The sequence below is a fragment of the Podarcis tiliguerta genome, assembly GCF_965153285.1.
Source record: "Podarcis tiliguerta genome assembly, chromosome: 10".
NCBI classification, from domain to species: domain Eukaryota; kingdom Metazoa; phylum Chordata; class Lepidosauria; order Squamata; family Lacertidae; genus Podarcis; species Podarcis tiliguerta.
Window position 1 is genome coordinate 41,170,605 of NC_139543.1, and position 22,194 is coordinate 41,192,798.

The 22,194-nt window shown below is 41.4% G+C and overlaps 1 protein-coding gene across 3 annotated transcripts; it reads right to left on the reverse strand.

Annotated features, from left to right (window-relative positions):
- Nucleotides 1-2,487: 2,487 nt before the first annotated feature.
- Nucleotides 2,488-22,160, reverse strand: LOC310658519 (sodium-coupled monocarboxylate transporter 1-like). Of its 3 annotated transcripts, none has more exons than XM_083400547.1 (15): nt 20,620-22,160; nt 18,651-18,716; nt 17,613-17,664; nt 15,970-16,037; nt 13,859-14,013; nt 13,073-13,213; nt 12,770-12,857; nt 11,497-11,585; nt 10,153-10,262; nt 7,994-8,061; nt 7,455-7,541; nt 6,144-6,328; nt 5,383-5,486; nt 3,267-3,352; nt 2,488-2,708 (listed from the first exon to the last, which is right to left on the reverse strand). In XM_083400547.1, exons 1-15 carry the CDS (start codon nt 21,088-21,090, stop codon nt 2,604-2,606), a joined length of 1,875 nt encoding a protein of 624 aa, XP_083256673.1. In that variant the 5' UTR covers nt 21,091-22,160; the 3' UTR covers nt 2,488-2,603. The 3 variants fall into 3 exon arrangements, with proteins under 3 accessions (XP_083256673.1, XP_083256672.1, XP_083256671.1); XM_083400546.1 differs by having other exon boundaries at nt 7,994-8,043; nt 12,770-12,899; XM_083400545.1 differs by having other exon boundaries at nt 12,770-12,899; nt 20,620-22,159.
- Between the last annotated feature and the right edge of the window lie 34 nt (nt 22,161-22,194).

Below are 22,194 nucleotides of genomic sequence, written 5' to 3' on the forward strand. Positions count from 1 at the left end.
CATACACCCCCGTAGGGAAGAAAACTCTTAAAATAGCTCATCTGGGCTGCAACTTGAGAACCCAATGAAGGCAACGTGGGTCTTTTTCACTTGTTGTTTCACTTCCATTGTTGTTACTGATAGGTGCAGTTGTGCTTTCTGAACACTAAACAGGTGGTGTTGTGTGCCTTCCACTCTAGCTGTTATCTTGTCTGCTTTGTTGCTGAGAGGTCTGAGGACAATCAAGGAGCTCTGCAGTGTCATATCATGCACTCTGGGGGGGTTGTGTTACTTACTCTTCCCCATCTTGACATTCAGAATGAGGTAAGGGCTTCAAGAAAATCACCAACTTCAGCTACTGGAAAATTCCCCAGAACACTCAGAAATCTATCAGGTCCCATAAGTCTCCCAAGGGAAGACCATCTGAATTGGTTCCCCACCTCTACTGTCGGTGTGTATGTTGAGAGAACTGATGCTGCAAGCCCAAACTTTGCAGCTTGTGATCTGACCATGACAAAGGGATCGATTCCATTCCTCCAATAACCACCACTCAACACTCACCCCGAAATGACAGACTAAATCTGGTGTGTGTCCTGCCCTTTGCATTGCTCCATTGACAACTTGGGGCAACCCTATGGTTGTCATGGAGGTTATAAAGTCTCAATCCAGATCAGACAATCCAACCTTAGCATGACTGTTGAAGTCACCCAGAACCATCATCCTGGGGTTCTCCAACACCAGACTGGAGACACTACCTCTGACAACTTAGAAGGGGAGTCACTGAGCAACTGTGGGTTTTAAACCAACAGCATCTGCAGTCTATCCTGCTGACCCAACAACTGTATTAACCCAAGCAGAGGGAAACTGTTACAGTGTTTATTGACCAGAAAGGTACTTTTCATACTCTTTCAAGGAAGATTGTTTCTTATATGTGATTTGTATATTCAAAGAAATCTTCAAGGTGACCGCAGTATTCTTCATGGTCAAACTACTGTCCCTGTTACTATATGGTATCCCTATAGATTGAGATGTCTAATTCTGCACCAGGCATTTTTCTTACATTATATTCTGGGGGTACCTAACTGTGTAGGATATGCAAACATAATAATAATAATAATAAATTTTATTTATATCCCGCCCTCCCCAGCCGAAGCTGGGCTCAGGGCGGCTAACAACAATCAAAATAATCCAATGATTCTAAAAACATTTCATTATAAAAATTAATTAAAATCAAATTGATGGCAACCATTAAGCAAAATTCTGTGCAGATTGCCAGAGGAGGGGGTCAGGCTGCGCCCTGACCAAAGGCCTGGTGGAACAGCTCTGTCTTGCAGGCCCTGCAGAAAGATGTCAGGTCCCGCAGGGCCCTAGTCTCTTGTGACAGAGCGTTCCACCAGATTGGAGCCGCAGCCAAGAAGGCCCTGGCTCTAGTTGAGACCAGCCTAACCTCTCTGTGGCCTGGGATCTTCAAGATGTTTTTATTTGCAGACCGTAAGTTCCTCTGTGGGACATACCAGGAGAGGCGGTCCCGTAGGTACGAGGGTCCTAGGCCGTATAGGGCTTTAAAGGTTAAAACCAGCACCTTAAACCTGATCCTGTACTCAACCGGGAGCCAGTGCAGCTGGTATAGTACCGGATAAATGTGATCTCGCATGTGTCTGGAAATTGGTGTAGTAATTGTGGGAACCAGTGTAGGTCCAAATACTAAAATATGTGTTACGTCTTCATTTTTCTTCATTAATATCTATGCTAACAGATTATTATTTTAGTAAATGGTCCTATATAATTTTATGTAAAAATACTTCAAGGGCTGTTTTGTTTGAATCGCTTCTAATGCTAGAGTAACAATAAACTTTCAGGGTTCTGACCCAACATTTATATGATATTGAAAGACAGGATCTATACCCTCTGGCTAATAGAACTTGTTCCCCCATAGTTATGCTACTTCACTTTATGCTATTTCTGTAAAGAATATACAAGCTCATAAGAGCATTCATACCTGCAGTATTCAAAATGTTTTACCGATAGCCATACTCCAGGGCAGTTTTGTTTGTTTGTCAGGCCATCAAGATAAAAGATTGGTAATGCCTTGTTTATCAGATCAAGTTTCATATATCAAATACCAGATGGCTATTTTTCTTCCTAATTTCCATGCACGTAAGAGATCAAATGATTGCCTGTATTAGTTTAATTAGATAAATTGTATCTTTTGTGTCCTGTTACTCTTATTCTGCGTTTCAACCTAAACAGGTCTTATGGCCATAATGAAGTGTTCATTGTAATCCCTTGGTATAAACAAAATGTAGAAGAGCTATCTTGCACACAGGATTTCCAACCAGTCAAACAGAACTATAATTAAAGTTCTTCAATGAGTGAGGCAGGTATCTATATACTGCACTTCAAATTTTGATTTATACTCAATTTTAATCAGATAGTTACTTTATCATAGGCTCTCGTTTACCCAAAACTGAGTCAGTTTGCTTATACTTTGGTTAACAAACCAACTACTGCTTCAATACAGATTTATTGAAAAAACACACACCAAAATTTCCATTTTTAAATACAATGAATAAAATGAAACATTGCTGGACTTGGTACTCCACTGCGTTAATTGTTGTGCACCTCTATTTTCCCCCTTCCGTGTCATCCGTGGTACCTTCTACAGCACCTTCAGAAACCACTGTCTCCTCTGGATTAACTTTTGGATGAAGCTTCTCATACAGCTGTACCTGAAAGTGTAATGGTCATAAATTCGCATGTATAAGAAAAATCCTAGTTTTCTCTTTATAACCATAGTCCAGTGCAGAGTCAACTGCACTTAAGACCACTAATTTCAATGGTCTTAAGTGTAAAATCTGAGGCCAAGGTGTATAACCTTGCTTGACTCCACTCCAGTAAATGGTGTGTGTATGTTAAAATAAGACTTCTTAGATTACACTCCAGATTAGATCTTGCACATTCAAAAGCATTGTGTAGGCAAAAGCTACATACAGCTCTTGTGTGTGTGCATTTGGCACCTGCTGTTAGATCCTATCTACTCATGCCATGAAGTAGAGCAAGGGAGTACATATTAAAGGGTGATGAGCAAACAGGAATATATTTTGATGGAGCTGGTACTTCACATGAGGATTTTTTTTGGCAGAGGCCAATATGTTTCATGCTTCTACTATAAGCATGCTTCACAAAATGTCTGAGATTAGGTTCTGAATACAAACAGGATATCTAGATGGGTGGACACTATCTGCCTATGAAATACATATGAGAAAGACTTACAAAAGCATACTTACCCACTTAGATTTCCAAAACACAAAGTTGCCTATAAAGTCTTCTTTGCCAAAGAGAAGTTTGCTTTCCACGGTTTGCTGAAATCCTCCTAGAAGATAGTTGGATTAACAACATGATCTCACACAAGGCAATTCAGTTCCAGCACAGATATGACCCACTCATGCTCACTCCCCTCTGGAGAGAATGGAATTTAGATGGAAAGATGGAATTTAGAAATTGCTCTATAGCTACTCAGCAATCTTATGTCATGTGAGGCAAAGAAGATTACAGTGATACCCCGCAAGACAAATGCCTTGCAAGACGAAAAACTCGCTAGACGAAAGGGTTTTCCGTTTTCTGAGTTGCTTCGCAAGACGGATTTCCCTATGGGCTTGCTTCGCAAGACGAAACGTCTTGTGCCTTTTTTAAAAAAACCGCCAATGCATTCCTATGGGAAACCGTCAATACACATTGGTGCTTCGCAAGATGAAAAAACTCATAGAACGAAAAAACTCGCAGAACGAATTAATTTCGTCTTGCGGGGCACCACTGTATTTCCAAAGCTATCTCCTTGCCATATGTCATATATGATAAACTTGTTTCCAAGTAAAGGACTCCTGGATGGTTAAGTCCAATCAAAGGAGGCTATGGGGCGCAGCGCTCATCTCGCTTTTCAGGCTGAGGAAGCTGCCGTTTGTCCACAGCTTTCCGGGTCATGTGGCCAGCATGACTAAAGCACTTCTGGTGCAATGGGACACTGTGACAGAAGCCAGAGCGCACAGGAACGCAATTTACCTACCCACCACAGCGTACCTATTTATTTACTTGCACTAGTGTGCTTTTGAACTACTAGGTTTCCAGGACTAACATGCTAGAATAGTGTTGCTCAAAGAGTGAGCTGGAACCAACCAGTGGGCCTGGAACTACTTTCAGGTGGGCTTCAGCCTGCCCACTGAGTCCTTACTCCCTTGCCCTACCTTGCCCCATCATTCTTTCTACTATGTCATACTAGTAACATGGACTCAGCTAACGCTTTAAGTGCAGTATATAATATGACACAAAATGGCGATGGTGAGCTTCATGGGAAATTCATTGTTTGTTTTTCCTTTCTTCCTAGTTTTATTTTTCCCCATACCATATTTGTGTACCTCATGGAAGTTGCTCACCTCCGAGGCCTTAGAACCCAGCTTTGAAAATCTGCTGTTAACTTAGCAATTCTAAAGGAGTTTGAGATAGAAACAGAAGCAGTTCATCTGTTGACTTCTGAGGTGAACATTCAGGTGTGTCTTTTATGTTTCCTCAATTTCTTATTGAGAATTATTGGGGTTTGTCACTGTGCTGCATCTTGCAATGCTCCCTCACAACAAAGTATATCTTAAGAAATCTGCTTAGTCCTTTGTGCAGTGGTACTTCGGGTTAAGAACTTAATTCGTTCTTGAGGTCTGGTCTTAACCTGAAACTGTTCTTAACCTGAGGTACCAGGTTTAGCTAATGGGGCCTCCCACTGCCGCCGCGCCGCCAGAGCACGATTTCTGTTCTCATCCTGAAGCAAAGTTCTTAACCCAAGGTACTATTTCTGGGTTAGCGGAGTCTGTAACCTGAAGCGTCTGTAACCCCAGGTACTACTGTATTGGAGCTAGAGGGAGGAGCTGCTCCCCCTTCCCCCGGGTAAAGAATAGTAAGACAACATTCCATTTTCTCGGATCAACATGCCTATTTTTTGGCCTGAATGATGTCAAAGCTCAAATGATGGCATTAGTAGGGGAAGGGTCATAGAAGCTTCCATAATGGTGAGGAGGTGGCGTTTGACATCAGATCTACCTCTCCAAGATGAGAGCTCTCTCTCCAGAAAGGGACATACAGTACACTCCCAGGAACTAAATCATCTATTCAAATATGATCTCCATTCCAATGGGTAACTTCTTAACAGTCCTGTTTTCAAAATAATCAAAATATTTTGACTACACTTGGGTCAGGATAAATTTTGAACACGTTATCATGGATGCAGCTTCCTGAATACTACTTTACATGCATGTTTTGCTTCATTAAAGATATATAGCAATACAAATTCAAATGAGCTTCAGACTGCGGATTTCTATGCTTTAATCAAAGCTTAATCAAAACTAGAAAAAATATTACCTGTCATTGCACTTACGATGGCTCCCACAATGAATGTGATCAAAGTTCCTAATGTGCTAAAGTACAGATAGGAAAGCGAGTACCAATACTCCTGAAGAAAAGATCTGAAAAGGGGGAAAAACATTTCCTTCCAAAATTATGCTGTATTGATATCCAAAAATTAGCTTAAGCATACTGTAATTTAAACTGACAAAGGCTGCAATCCTGTATACACTTACTGGAGAGTAAGCCCCATTGAACTCAGTAGGACTTATTTCTGCACAGACATATATAGGATTGAACAGTCAGCATGCAGTCTTAAAGAGATAGTACAGATTCTGGCACAACGCTTTAATTTTCTGTTCTATGGGTAACAAACACACCTTTGAGTGGAAGCAAAGGATATAAATTTAATAAATAATAACTAAAATAAATAAATAACCCAAACTTGGCATCATCTAATGAAACTGATTAGCAAAAGCCTCCAGACAGACAAAAAAAGCCTCAAGTAGATTTGGTTAAACTCTAGTTATTTTGAAGATAATCTTAATATGCCGGTGGACAAAGTGACATTATTCCAGCAAATAAGCCCTCATTGTTTAATTAGAATATAGTCCCACATTCAGTGTATCATTTCATTTCACATTTAATGCTTTTGCTTTCCCAAAGGAAGTCCTAAGACGCCAACAAGAGCTTGATAAAACACTCTGTGTAAAAAAAATAAATCAAATATGAAACATCATTCAGCCTTATCTAACATATAATTGAAGTCTTATGCATACCTTTGAGCAGGTGTAGTCTGCACAGTAGTAGTTAATGGCGTGGTGAGAGTAATATTGTATTTCCGACAGCCTGCTGTTGAAAGGTGTAACGGCAATGTTTTGTCGCGAGAGGGAGGGTACTTGATAGCCCCAAATCCAACCCATAATGTAACAATAAATCCACACATGAGACCTGAAAATGCACCCTGAGAAGTAGAAAATTACACGCAATGTAAACTCAACATGAACAATAGGGACAAATCCTTTCAAAAAGGGTTCTGACTCTAATGTTTAAAATCAAATACAGGATTCCTGGAGGCTAGTGTTTGGGCACCCGTTTTTTAAACTCATTCTGCTACAGTCACTTAGGATTTAAAGAATTTTGTTATTTCTTTATCATGACTGTAACACATATGTAGCCAGACTATGTAAGGGTAGTTGAAATAAGACGTTAACTCTATTTCCTCTTTTGAATGCTTCGTTTCATTCTTCATCTCAACATCTCCATCAGCATTTTGATCAGGGGGATGACAGCATTCATTTCACTTTTTTTTATTTTGGGGTGGTTAAGACATCACCTCAAACCATTATTCATGAAGTCAGGAATCTAGGCTTACAGACTTTCTCTTCCCTAGAGTACAACCGTTTCCTGTCTCCTATCCTCATTAATGCCAAACCATACCTTGCTGGATAAGACAAAATGGCAAGCAATGGTTTGTCTCAAAGTAGGGTAGGCAGCAAGGAATCATTACAAACCAGAAGACAAGAGGAGGAGAGTGAATGAGCACTGTGCTCCTGAATGCCTGTTGACAGGATGCAAAACCATAGCTTTGCATTATGTGTGAACAAATCATGTGTGCGTGTAAAGTTACTAAATAATGAAGGCACTATAAATACTCTGTGGACTGCTAAAATATCAAAGTACAGTGGTGCCTCGCAAGACGAAAAGAAGTCTCTTCGTCTAGCGGTTTTTTCGTCTTGCGAAGCAAGCCCATTAGCGGATTAGCGCTATTAGCGGTTTAGCGGCTATTAGCGGCTATTAAAGGCTTAAGGGATTAGCGGATTAGCTGCTAAAAGGCTATTAGCAGCTTAGTGCCTTAGAAAAAGGGGGTGGGGAGCGGAAAAAAAACCCCAGGAATCGCAAGACATTTTCGTCTTGCGAACCAAGCCCATAGAGAAATTCGTCCTGCGAAGCACCTCCAAAATGGAAAACCCTTTCGTCTAGCGGGTTTTCCGTCTTGCGAGGCATTCGTCTTGCGGGGCACCACTGTATAAAATGAGCTCTCTTATACCAATGCATATTAACAAGCAGAAGACAAAAGAATTACTTACTGTAGGATTTGCAAAAGGTAAAAGCATGCCCAAAGAAAATATTCCCAAAAGAGGTCCACCAAGTATTCCAAAAATACTGAGCGCAGCCTGAAGGATGGAACAAAATCAAGGTGGTTAGTAAATACAGGGACTAGCAAAAACAAAAAGTAAATTAGCAAAAAGTATAAGTTCTGTTTTTCTTTCACCCTGCTTTGAAGTTCATTTGACTATGGAAGGGCTTTTTAGGAGAGGCCCTTCAAAAAGATACAGCTCCAAGAAACCTGCCATTTCAGGTGATGGCGAAGCTTGACACATCAGCAGCAACACTCCCCCCCCCCCTTTTCTCACTGTTTTAAAACCAGCAGCTCTGCTGACAGTTTTGGCAGTGCAGGTGCTTAGCTCAGGCCACTGCCCCTCTTCCTTCCAGAACGCAACCCCTTAGCCACTGAACTTGCCAGCAGAGCACTTAATGAGGAATATAGAATATATAATTAGATTCACAAAATCTAAGCAAATTCTTCTAAAAACTAGAAGTCTAAGAATAACCGTTAAATGCTTACCTGTAACAAACCACCCATCTTGGATGCCACGCCAGCCATGGCAAGGCACACTGCACCAAAAAGCAGGTCTAAATGAATAAATTTATGCAAAGTTTATATGGTTTATTCATATATGTAACAGACTGAGAAGTTTAAGATTTATTTAAGACGTTCTGCCTTCTAATAAAAAAATCAAAGACAGCGAGTATATTAGAGTTTGCCACTAGGAATTACCAAAACCAACAAAATTTTACTCCCTTGGAGGAAGTGAATATGATTTTTTTTAAAAAAAAAAACACCAACAAAAATGTTAGATACTGGTTTAATTATATGATTATCATGCATAAAATGGAAATCCTATGTTATATCCTATGTTATAATGGATGATAATAATTTACTGTACATTGGATATGGCTAACTTGCAGCCTAATTATGGCCCAGCATTTTGGCTGCTGTATTGGCAATTTTAGGTGGACTCCTTTTTTCTGAGCATCAGGTGGCCCTGTGCAGCCCCATAGCTGCAGTGGAAATACAACAGGTAGTGATCATACATTTCCCACAGGCATTGCATGAAGCTGTAGGCAGCACAGGCACCAACAGAGAGTATAGGGCAAACAAGTAGATGGGCTGGGACAAAGCTCTACCACATTTCACAGCAGAAACAATGACCTATCCTCTGCATGCCAAATAAATAAGCTTTTATCAGAGAGAAACCACTGTGTAACCTAAGCAGAGAAAGAGGTAGGTTACATTAGCATGTCAGCTGCCACTTCTATGAAGAGTGTCTGCACTTCAGAATTGTAACACTGGGTAAAAAGGTAAAGGACCGCTGGACAGTTAAGTCCAGTCAAAGGTGACTATGGGATTGCGGTGCTCATCTCGCATTTTAGGCTGAGGAAGCTGGTGTTTGTCCACAGCTTTCCAGGTCATATGGCCAGCATGACTAAACTTCTTCTTGAGCAACGGAACACCGTGACAGAAACCAGAGTGCATGGAAATGCTGTTTACCTTCCCACCGCAGCTTTTGAACTGCTAGGTTGACAGGAGCTGGGACAGAGGAATGGGAGCTCACCCCGTTGCAGGGATTTGAACCGCCAACCTTCTGATCAGCAAGCCCAAGTGGCTCAGTGGGTTACCACAATAGAGAGGTGGAGTCAAATGCTAGTGAAGAATAATGGAGCACAGCAGCCAACTTCTTATTCTCAAGCCAACAGATCCTCTATTCATTGGGGCCAAGGCCACTTTTACAATACCCACTTCAACAGGCAAGCCCTGGAGGTTGGTCGTGGATCAATGCAACCCTTGACCCTTACTGTACTGTTTCATTGTACACAGTTTGCGACTGATGCAGGTCCATAATTCTAATCAGTTGCTTTTTGTACAGTATTTCTGTCTGGCTCCTTGAGACTTCCTGATGCAACTGTTTTGATACTGTCTAAAGTAAATTGTAGTGGAGAGCCAGAGTGGCTTAACAGTTAGAGATGTAAGAGTTTTAGGAGACCTAGGCCCAAAACTCACCACTATCTTAAATATAAAAAATATATGTAAAACAATCAGGGTGGGGAACTTGTGGCCCTCTGAATGTTGTGGGACTATAGCTCTCATCATCCCTAATTACTGGTCATGTTTTCTGGGACTGATGGGAGTTGGAGTTAAACAACATCTGAAGGGCCATAGGCCACTTATCTCTGCTCTAAACAATCACTGTGCAAAATTGTATGTAAACAAGCCTACAAAGAGCAGATGGAAGACACAGACCCATTTCACTTGTCACATTGAACTATAGATTTACAAAACTATGGTTTAACATGCAGGATGCTGGCACACACTAAGTTCTTGCTCCACTCTGTTCCTCCACTGGTCCTGTCATGGTGTTGGTAAATAAGGCAAAGTCTGCCCTGACATGATGTCCAAACCAGAAACAAAGGGTGGCTTATTCCACATAGCTGTCCAGTGAGTTTCCTTTATTACACATTTGAAGTCATTTTTCCATTTGGATTTTAGTGTTTTATTCTATATACAAGGCATAATCCCATATAGCAATGAGACAGCTGCATTTACAAACAGTTTTATTATGTCTAAGCCTCACTCAGATTTTTCAATGTATCTTAACTTCTACAGTTAATGAGAAAAAATGGGATTTTTTATTTAAAAACATAAAATATCACATACAAACTTACTCATTGCTATGGAAATCCATGACATGCTTGTGTCAGACATCTTAAAATAAGGTCTAATGAGGTCTTCAATTGTAACAGCAGCTAATGCATTGATGCTGGATGACACTGTACTAAAGAATATAAAATTAAAATTTTCTGAGGTTTGCATTTGTGTTGCAGTTGCACAAATATTTTAAAACTGATACAATTTTGGGAGCAGGGGTGGGGAGGAACAAAACTTGAGCTACGACAGAAACATTGTCCCAATACAATTCACAAAGTGGTAATGGCTTTTCATCATATTCTCAGTCTGTCACCTGTATTTATGAAAGCTTGATGAGAGCTTTTCCTGCCACTGAGCCCGATGTGTGCTAAAAGTGGTAAGACTTTCCTACATTAACCACTTGGTGAGCTGGTCATTTGCAGTAACAATCCATGACAAGGTACTCATGCCAAGTCACAGAGCTAATATACCCAAAAGCACTACAGTGCCAGTGAGGCTGTGATGAGGCAACTAAGTCCGCTCACCCATCTTGGTGCGGCGGCGTTGCGGGATGGCAGAGGCTCCACAAAGGAACTGGAACAGCGGTGCCCTTTCTGGTAGGCGGTGGGAGCTTAAGTTCTTAACTATTAGGTTCTTAACCAGAGGTACCACTATACATATGATTGAGAGTCACACTGCATGTTATATCATGATACTATCCATTTTTGCCATCCAATGAAACTGAATGTTGAACGATTCAGGACAGACAAAAGTGAAACTATGAAATTCACTACCACCTGATGGAGCGAAGGCCACCGACTTGGATGACTTTAACAGGGGACCGGACTAACGGAGGATATGACTGTTTATGGCTACTGACCTCAACAGCTACATTCTACTGTCACCATTGGAGGAGGTCCTTGAAACCGCAGAAGGGGCGAGTGCTGTTGCTCTCAGTTCCTGCCTGCATGTTTCCCGTTAGATATGTGGCTGGCTACTTTAAGTCAGGATGCTGGACTAGAGGGATCTTTGGCTCGTTTTGCATTAATGAACTTTTTGCTGTTTTAACTTTAAACAGCAACGGTGAGGAAGGTCAATCAGGTTTCCTCCGGTGCCAAATAGCAGATTTTAATCAGGCCTGCAGTACTGAGGGAAAGGGTTAAACTCACTTCTTATGGTTCCACTTGAGCTCCCTTCACAACTGCTATTGAATATTTTTTTTTTCAAATGCAATATCAAACTGTGTGTTCAGCATAATGCTTAGTTTGGCCAGAGAAACATTGATTTATCATTTTAAAAATTGGCTGAAAGTCACCAGTAACTTTCTAGAATCTAGACCTAGGGTTGCTTAAAAATGACCTGGATGTTCCACTGAAACTCACCTTAATGTCCCACTGTAGGTCCCAGCCACAAAAAGTCCTGGAACTCCTGGATAGTCACCCAAAATCTCCAACACAAAATACGGCATGAGCTGGAAAAAATTCACCATTGAGAAATAGTAAACTTTTTTGATTTAAAGTTCAGAAACTCAATCATGGTTTGAAATAAAAATCTAACTTGAAATTATTTAGGTTTGTGCATGTCCTTCTAACACTGAACACACACACACACACACACACACACACACACACACACACACACATTCCATTGATTATTAAACATAGCACACTAGGTTGGGAGAAATACCCTTTGTTTGCTGAGAACGATTTGTTACTCCAGCTAAGTTCCATGTAAACCCTTTGAGAAAGGTGGTAGATTCAGGGCAAAATGTACACTGGCTACCAAACACAGAGGACACCCTGACATTTTGGGTGCTTCCTACCTAAACAGTACTGTGGCTGAGATTCACAGGGTGTGGCACTACGTGCTTACCGTACATTCTGAGCATATTCTCTGCCATAACATGGAGGACTGACACACAGCTGGAGTGGCCCAGGCATTGAAAAAGCTTGGTGGGGCTGACATACAGACCACTTGAAAGGCTTCCTAGTTTTCTCCGTGGGCTTAGAAGCCCATTTTAAAAGGGATGTGATCACTTGCAGCTGAAAGAAGTGAGGGAGGCAAGACCACCGAGTGAATTCAAGCCCTAAAGATAAAGAAGGGACCAGAGGAGTTGTGGAGAGCATGTAGAAAGCAAGGAAGAGGGGGAAACACAGGTGAACTGGGAGAAAAAGTACAAGGAGAAACAGTTATGAGCTCAAAGCAAAGTAATAAGAAGAAGCGAGAGACATATTTGAACTGGAGGAAGAGGCAGCAGAGGGAAAAGTTACAGAAAAAAATCTGATCACATATCCCTGCTTTGGACAAATAGGAGAGACCAGGTCCATGAGTAGATGCCTCGCAAGCCAAATAGGCAAGTAATTGTACTGAACCAACCTGGGTGCATAAACATATATTATTTCTTTCTACAGAAGATGCATATTTGAAATTCCTGCTCTGTTTGGGAATGAGAGGGTTCCTTGCTTCATGATTTTATTATATCTGTCTATTATTTCAAGTAAAGTGGCAGTTTTCCTTGTCCCTCACAATCATAACTTGCTAATTATGTAAACTTTCCAAAAGGCCTCCTTAAAACTTAGTTACATGGAAGATAAATATGAGTCTGATCTATTCTGTGTGTACCGGTAACTCTTTCACTTGACAGTAATACTAAACCTGATCTGGTGCTGCCACAAAGCCTGAAGTCCATGGATCACAATCCTTGTATATGGAGTACATTGAGAGTCCACTGAATACTGCAGAACTAAGAGTTAGACAAAGTCCCATAAGATTTAAATAAAGAGAGCTGTAAGAAAATGTTAGAAAAGTAGGTTAAAGAAGCATTGTTCTTGCTGAAATTATATGAAAACAGAGGTTCACTGGGGTCCCTTCCAACTCTATGATACTATGAACACAGCTGCAAATACATCATGCCTAAGGCACAAGGTAATCCCTACAAATTAATGCATGTAGTCTTACAGTTTTGCATGAAGTCTTGATTTGCAGGCAAGGTACCGTTGAACCTGAGACTGATTTACTCCATATATGCCAAGCCAAGTGAAACTGCCGCCAATGGTAACTGTCCACACAGTATGCCTTTGCAGAGGGCTTAGGTTAAAGCTAAGAGGAAAAAGGCATATAAAAGTAATGTGCAAGTTCTGACATGGAAAAAAAAAATGAAGAATTCAGTGGAGGAAAGGGGGAATGTTAGAACTTTGAATGAAATTCCTCTACTTGATAGCCTGTGCTCTACTGATTTCAGAGCTCTGACATCAATATAGCCAGAAGGGGGTGGGTTTGCTGTGGGAGGGCCATAGCCTTCCCAGTCCATTGACATGATTGCAAACAAGGAGAGATTTATGCCAACCCAGGAGCTGGCATAAATCAATTCCTTTTATTTTCCTGCCATTAGGAACAATGGGAAGGATACAGGTTTCCCCCCCAAAAAAGTGGAAATAGGATAGAAGATTCCAAATATGCACCTCCACCCTCACTCCTGCTCTATCAGCAAGAGCAGGAGCACAAGGCAGCATGAATGGTCTTCAGTTCCCCCATTACCAATCCAATAGGACTGAAGTCTTAAGCAAGTATGCATTTCACATTTATAAGCTTTACCATTAATTTGCTGTTCTAATACCACTCAGAGATCTATATTTTATCAAGGGAGTTACTTTCTCTTGAGTTGTCCACCCACTGAAATGTAAATTCCCAAACTTTTCAAAACCTTTAAGAATGTCCTGGGTAGCATACTAAGGAAACACTTACTCCCAGAGTCTTAGTCTTCCTCCATGACGAGCATCATCCATAATAGCATTAAATCCTCCTTTAATTACTAAAGTTCGAAAAATCACGGCTAGAAACCCACTTATCATCAGCATAAACTGGAAAACATCTGTCCAAACCACTGCTTTTAGGCCACCCTAAACAGGAAAAGCAGATGCAGTATATGTTTAAAAAAAGTCAGTTCTGTCTATATAGATATATGCACATATATTTGCGCATAGATGTTCTATCATGCTGCATTATATGTTACTGTTACAGTGGTACCTCTAGTTACGAACTTAATTCGTTCTGGAGGTCCGTTCTTAACCTGAAACTGTTCTTAACTAGAGGCGTGCTTTCGCTAATGGGGCCTCTTGCTGCTGCTGCGCCGCCAGCACACAATTTCCGTTCTCATCCTGGGGCAAAGTTCTCAACTCGAGGTAACTCTTCAAGGTTAGCGGCGTTTGTAACCTGGAGCGTTTGTAGCCTGAGATGTTTGTAACTCAAAGTACCACTGTATTTATTGTTTGTAAGCCGCTTTGGGATTCATTTGAATACAATCAATCAATATACAAACATCTCGGGTGTCCTTGCTCAATAAATTCTAATTGTTCTCTTTTAAAGTTGTTAAGCTTAAGCATGTTTAAAGAGAGACAGTGTGGTGTAGTGGTTAAGAGCGGTAGACTCGTAATCTGGGGAACCGAGTTCGCGTCTGCACGCCTCCACATGCAGCTGCTGGGTGACCTTGGGCCAGTCACACTTCTCTGAAGTCTCTCAGCCCCACTCACCTCACAGAGTGTTTGTTGTGGGGGAGGAAGGGAAAGGAGATTGTTGGCCGCTTTGAGACTCCTTTGAGTAGTGATAAAGTGGGATATCAAATCCAAACTCTTCTTAAATGTTTAAGCTTAAGCTTAAACATTTATTTGCCCTCAGAAAAGGAAGTTTTAAGAAGTGCTGAACTTTGCTTGTATTTCAGCTGAAAATCAAACAATCTCAGCCATTGGCTGAGATTCAATTTGAAAAGAATATGAAAAGAAACATATTCTAAATTATATGTAAGATTCCTTTCTGACAGCATAGAACTAATATAGGATGGGAGGGCAAGATAAATTTTCCATCTTAACTCTAAAGCACTGAAAAATGATCCTTTTTTTACCCAGTTACACAATGCGTTTCTTAACTTTTTAAACCAGATCCAGGAACTAGATTTCCTTCTCTTTCCTTCAGTTTAATCTAGGAAATGGAATATTTGTACACAGGATTCTTACAGACAGGTGTTTATTGTGGGATCCTCGTGCATGGAAGTTTCCTAAAGCAACCACAGAACTTTGTTGGCATCAAAATGTCAGTCTGTATTCCTCCCCCATTTAATCCAGATTTACCCCTTCCATGGAAAATTTTTGAAGTTAAAAAACAACAACCCAACCCTGTCGCCAACAACCCACTTGCAATATTAAGCATCCTTCTAGAAACATCCAGAGATGCACATATTAGACATCTATGTAACTGATGCCATGATATACCCACACTACATTGCTGTGACATGGAGCTAGAGATGTTGAACAGAAAATTCGCAGCATCTCACCAAACAAAGCTTTTAAGCATTTTTTTCTGGAAAACATGAACTTTACAATATTATAAAACCAGTACTGTATGTGTTAGTAGCATAGCTTTGTAGATAAGTCCGGAATACTTACTAGCCTCCAACATTATTTTACAAGCCTGCTAAGAAAATTTAGACTCATGATGTGGTGTAAAGTCACATGAAGCCACAACCTTGCTGAAAATTTGGACCTGGTCAGCACTTGGATAGGGGAGACCTCCTGGAAATCACTTGTATGCTCTTATCTCAGTTACCAGCACTGACGAGAAGGTAAAAAATGTGTCTTCTAGCAAGAATAATGGTAGAAGGGGGGTGGAGCAAATCACTGCAAGGAATTCATTGTACCCAAGGCCTCTAGGCAAGGTTGAATGCAAGGCTGATATAACATAAATACATAGATCATGAAAAATAGAATCCTATACCAAATCTGAAAGTAAAAGTTGGGATCGATTTGTTGATTTATAAAGCTTACAGGAACCACAATGTTTATTAAAGTGAACTGTTCACATACCAGAGTGCAATAGAAAGTGCAGACTATTCCTGTTGAAATAACAGACCCCCACAACTGAAATCCTGTAACTGAAAGGGAGGGAAAATACATAAATATTCCTTGAAACATTTCTAGGGATATGTGGTAAAACATTATTTATTTATTTATTAATGCAAAGAAGACAAAACAATAAGTGCACATACAAATCTTCATGACATTTATGAATTTAAAGTTTGCTATAAACAAGAAATGTAAATACTACTTGGATGGTGAGTAGCAAGCATACTAGAACTGTGGAAGGACATACCTGCCATACCTTAAGATCATCATTAGGAGGCCCTTCTCCAGGTTTCCCCTAAATAGGTGATGCAGGTGACCATAAGGGAAAAGTCCTACTAGGTGATGACATTCCGTCTAGTGCTTGTAGTTGGCCAGGCCAGGTATTGCGTCGAGGGTCCTAATAGCTCAGAAGGATCTCTTACTGGCAGCTGTGATGCTTTTTCTGCTGTTCTCACTAGGACCTCAAGCAGCACTTTAGCAGAGGGATAGCGGCTGTGCCACTTTTTAGTTGGAGTCAAATTTGACTCTCACTTGCAATGTCTGCCTGCCACTATGCCCTGCTCCATCTCCTGTCTTTCCTTGGAGGAAAAAGGTGTGACTGCATTGGGGGGTCTCCTCAAATCTGGGTCTCCTCAAATCTGACCCTGGTGAGATTATAGAATGCCCTTATCAGTGAGACTCTCCTTAATTATTCTCCCTTCTCTCACATTACAAAAAGACTAAAAGCTGCAATCTTGTACACACTGACCTGGAAGTAAATCCCATTGAATAGTGGGACCCGGAGCCAGGAGACCCATGGGACCTGACAGAGCCTCCAACCCTCAACCCTGCTATCCAGGGAGACAGCTCACCAGGCCTGTCTCCAAGGAATGCCCTGGAAAGACCCTTGGAGTTGGTCTCCAGCAGCAGAGGGACCAGAGGGGGTCTCACACTCAAAAGCATCTGTGCCAGGGAGTTCAGGCTGAGGCAGTTGATCAGCAAAGGCTGGGAGTTAAGGTCTGCTACTTGCTGAAACAACATATGCCTTTCAGCTCATTACTCCTGCAACCTGAGTTCTGGCTGATCTTTTAGTGGATGACCTCTGCCTCACAGCTTTTGGATTATGTTTGACTCAGGACTCCACCTTTGTACTTGACCCCTGCTTCACTTTGACTTTGCTTAATGCTATTGTGCTTCGCGTGCCTGGCGTGCTCTGGTCCATGGCGTCACGAAGAGTCGGACACGACTGAACGACTAAACAACAACAACACAACATTGTGCTTCGGGCCTGAGTCTGCAATGTGACCTGTTGTGTAGTTTTGTTCCAGACAACCTCAGGGCCTGAGACCTAACCCAGCTGGAGTAGGATAATGCCTCTGCAAATGATTAAAAGAATTTCATGAACAGCCAAACTATAAGAGTTATTATTTCAACTACCACATATATTTGAAATATTACATAAGGTGTATTGATTTCATTGTCTTATTATTCACATGCTACAGAATAAGCAAAATTTGACTCAAGCTTTTCACAAAGGTACTGGAGATTTCACACAAGTGAACCACCTAAGTCAACGTTAGTTTTTTGTCCTTTGCTAATGGTTTCAAACGATGTGTTCACATTACCTTGACTCAAAGCCAGGGATGGAGAATATATAACAATTCCAGTGTATAATATCTGAGGAGATGAAATAAACACACGTTAGATGTTCTTTCTCAGAATTATTTGTTCTATACCAGTGATGCCCTCCATGCAAGGAGCAAGCACAAAAGCATCAAGTTCTGTTCAACAGCTCCCACAGTGCTTAGGCAAAGAGGGGAGGGGAGTTGAAGAACATAACCAATCATAGAACACAAACAACAACATATACATACCATACATACTAACATTACTATTGTGGCTGAAACACTACCACCTCACAGTCCTTTGAGAAAAAGCACCAGTTTGATTTAAGTACCGTGAAACAAACTGAGCAACATAAGTAGTGTGTAAAAACAACAACAACCTGATATTTCAAAATATTTGTCAGTATACTGTGAAAAGTACATAGTGATTACACGTTTTAAGTGAGCATTTTGCCAACAAAAACTCCGGTATCACTAAAATAAGCGTGCAAACAAAATGAGCGAGTCCAGTTCTTAGTCGCATTTGTTCATGCAATGCAAGACACTTTTGCTCCGTCTCTGTACTATTTCTTTATGTATTATATTTATAGGTAACCAATGCAGTAAAAAACACACATAACAAGAATAACAAAGAAAAATTAGGTGAAATTGCTTACAAAAATGTATATAGTAGGGGAAATTCACACAAAAATGCAGTGCATAGTTAAACTATGGAACTCGCTCCTACAGGAGACAGTGGTGGCCACTAAATTTCAAAGACTTTTAAAGACAGCTAGACAAATTCATGGAGAATCAGGCTATCACCTGCCAATATCCACGATGGCTGTGTTCTACCTCCACTCTCAGAGGCAGTATGTCTCTGAATACCAGCTGCTGAGGCAGAGTGCTATTAAACTGAGGTCCTGCTTGCAGACTTCCCATAGGCATCTGACTGTCACTCACTGTGAGAAAAGGACTAGATGCCCCTTTTGCCTTATCCAGCAGGATCCCCTTATGTTCTTAGTATGGATAATCAATAAAAAAATCCGCTTTACTTACCGTTAAAATCATAAACATCACTGTTCCAAGCAGACGCATTTTTTTATTGTATCGAAGCTCCAAGTACTGCAAAAGAGACAAATTGCTTTTAGATACAAAACATACAAATTCATATGAATCTAGCTAATATGTAGAAATAGGACTGACACGATTTCTTTTTTAGGGGGGAGGTTTAAGACTGCAGTTCTATGCAGAGCTGCTCGGGAGTGAGATCTCAGTGAACTCCCTGAAACTTACTTCTGAGTAAATATCTATTTGAACAGACTTCATCAGTGACGTTCTATGCAAAGTTACTGAGAGAGCTTCTCAATAGCTAAACACAGCTCCTGGGAATAGAGGCACTACAGATCAGGGAAAGGGAATGAGAGGAGAGGGTTAAACACCCTCCGTGATCTGCAATAAGTTGCTGTTGAATTTAGAGCCGCACCAGTTCTTTCCCCTCCTTGAGCAAAATGCACTCCTGTTGCCCATCAGCCAATTGGCAGTTGGAAGCACATCTTGCTCTAGTGAAGGAACACTAGGAGCTCATTTTAAGCTCCTGATAGTTCGTTTGATGCCCCACCCTTATGCACCCCCCATGCCTGATGTAATATATGACTTAGATGTAGGGGGGTGGGCATGGCTTCCCCAAATGAGGCCTGGAGGGCCAAATTTGTGACGTACAGCGTAAATTAATAATGCAGAGTCTTCGTCAGTAAAAGAATAAAAGCTTTACTGAGTTAAAATAAACTTCTTTGCAAATAACAGCATAGTGAACAGAAGATTAAACTAGCTTCAGAGCATACACAGAGTTTCCATTGAGCACAGGCTTCACAGAGCACAGGCTCCACCACACAGACACAGACTCTCTAGGCTCCACACTGAGTCTGCCTGCAAGCAGATACCTCAGGTTACATGCCTGCAAGCAGGTACCTCAGGTTACATACGCTTCAGGTTACAGACTCCGCTAACCCAGAAATAGTACCTCGGGTTAAGAACTTTGCTTCAGGATGAGAACAGAAATCATGCTCCGGCAGCGCAGTGACAGCAGGAGGCCCCATTAGCTAAAGTGGTGCTTCAGGTTAAGAACAGTTTCAGGTTAAGAACGGACCTCCGGAATGAATTAAGTACTTAACCCAAGGTACCACTGTACAATATTTATACAGAGAATGAGTCATCCTCAAGATGAGTCACAGGAGCCAACTGACGCTTCGCAGGTAAGATTCGCCTTCTGTTGTGTGGGCAGGGCGGTCCCTCCCCTTACCTGGCCGATCACCTGGCAACACCTCCCCAGGCAGGATTGGGCGATTGGCTGAGGTGGGCAGAGACCTCCAGGTAGCCAGCCTGGGGAGGGTGAAGCCAGCCTGAACTATCGGGAGCCACACTGAGATCTGGGGGGCTGCACGCAACCATGCAAAAGGCATTTAATGTGGGGAGCGGTCATTCTGCAGCTTTTCATCATTTCACAACATTTCTAGACTCCTTTACTGCTTCTGCTCTCAAATACCTTTGTCACATGACAGTTTGATCTAAAGGATGGAGGTTCCCTGCCCCTGTTCTAGTTAAGTGAGTTTCAAAGATGACCCTGGAGTGGCTTCATGGCTAGAGAAAATGACTGCTTTTTATATAAGAAAGTGGTGCCAGAAAAACAACAGATGGAACGGAGGAAAAGAAAGAAATAGCATTTCCATACTACCAACTTCAAGGGTTTAACACATGTTCCCCATGCTCAGTTCATCATCAGAGGCTCTTCTTTGAAGCTGTGACTTCTAGCAGGCAGCTGCCAGGAACAGCGCTTTCTCTGTGTCCATTGAGATTTGCCAGATCCAATTCTGAATTCTTTTAGGTGAATAGTAACTTGCTGGATAGTCCCATGATTTATTTTTAAAGGCCTTAGGGGTATATTTACTATGGGTATCGTATGTTGTTAGGCTAACCTGGGGGGTTAGGTTTATACAGTTCTCGGAGCAGATGCTAAAAGTCTGCTTACCTCATAGGTGCTGATGATATGCAGCCGGTAGTAGACAGGTAGGAACACTTCGGCAGACATCAGCACCATAATGGTATAGGCAAAAACGAAGAGACTAAAAGCGACCCCAAAGCGATAGACCTCAGCTGGGGTCCCCAGCACCGTCACCGCTGACATAAAGCTGGCTGTGAGGGACAATGCAACTGGCCAACAAGTTAGACTGCGGCCAGCCATCAGATAGTCATTCTGAGTTTTGTATACTCCCTTGGCGGCAAAGAAAATGCCGATTATTGCAGAGAAGATCAACATGGCTATAAAGACGACATAATCATAGAAACCAAAGCGTTCAGCAAGTACTTCGGGGTCAAGAAGCGGTGGGGGGGAAGGCGTCGCCATCATGGGGCTCAAATGGGAGGCAGCAGAAAAGCAGAGTGGGTTGGAGAAATCAGCATCTGCGCTGTGGATCTCGTTACCGTGGTAACAACGGTGCATTGGGTTCCTTAAAGCCACAAACCTCTTCTAAGCCCAACGGCTGACTGTAATGCCGTCCTGTTTGCCATGCACCTAACTTCATGCTTTCCAACAGGGCCTACCTCAGAGTAGCCCCCCAGCACAACCCTAAATCAAACTCAAAATCTAAGCCTAACACTATGGGAAAGGTGGCACTTGTTTGCAACTCCCTGCTCATCAATAACAACAAACAAACCCACCAGAACTTGAATGGAGATAGAATTACTGCAACCCGGATATTTATGGGAAACTTTAGTATATACCGTATTTTAAAAAAACAAAAAACAAAACAGACAAGGCCCCCAAATTGGACGGGGGGGGCGGATTAAGAGAAAGGGGGAAGCTTAAGAAAGTGGGTCACTAGCTAGAGTGATAAAGTAAGCGGAAATGATCAAGCTTCTGGAGAGAGTAAAAGGGACCACACAATTCAAACAGGTAAAAATAAACTTCCTAGAGAGAGACAGGGAAGGAGGCTGCAGGCAAAATGGCTGCCAGTGGTGAAAAGCCATGGGTCAGCAACCTTTGATAAGGAAAAGAGGGGAAACGGAGGGCTAACAATACAGGAAGAAGGTTCTTTAAACACTGTAGAAGCTTTACTAGAAAGTGAATTGTTAGAAATAGGCCAAGTAGAACACTTCAGAGCAAATGAAAAACGAACAGCAAAAGCTACAGTATCAAAATGGGTATTAAAATTAAAGCAGCAAACAACAGGTATTTCAAAGTAAGTTAGGTTGCAGTGGAACATTTTAAGAAAGCTACAGAAACTAAAATAGCTGCTTCAAAAAATATTAGAGTCAGAAGCTTTCTCTAATAGCATCCCCAAATAAGACATTTTGAACTATAGAGTCGAAAGAAATAATCAAGGTAAGACAAAAGCTAGAAAGGGGGCTGTAAGTAGTATGAGCAACTCCTAGCAAAAACAAAGGCCAAGAAACACAGCAAATGTGAGCTTTTTCCAAGAATGATCGGTCAGTTAGAAACCTTGAGAAAGAGAAAAATAAGAAAGGGGAAAGAGCACTGACCATAAAAAAAGATTTTCAAAAAGTAAAACTAGGAAAAGTTTTTTCTTAGGTCAGTGCCTAAGAA

What these genes read in the sequence shown, in the direction of transcription:
- LOC310658519 (XM_083400545.1), bottom strand. Translation starts at nt 21,090, where the DNA reads ATGCACCGTTGTTACCACGGTAACGAGATCCACAGCGCAGATGCTGAT. An exon ending in TTGTGGCAGCACCAGATCAG is followed by an intron (nt 11,586 to 12,769) that starts GTTTAGTATTAC and finishes AATTTTTTCCAG; the next exon opens with CTCATGCCGTATTTTGTGTT. An exon ending in ATGGATTTCCATAGCAATGA is followed by an intron (nt 8,062 to 10,152) that starts GTAAGTTTGTAT and finishes TTATTCATTTAG; the next exon opens with ACCTGCTTTTTGGTGCAGTG.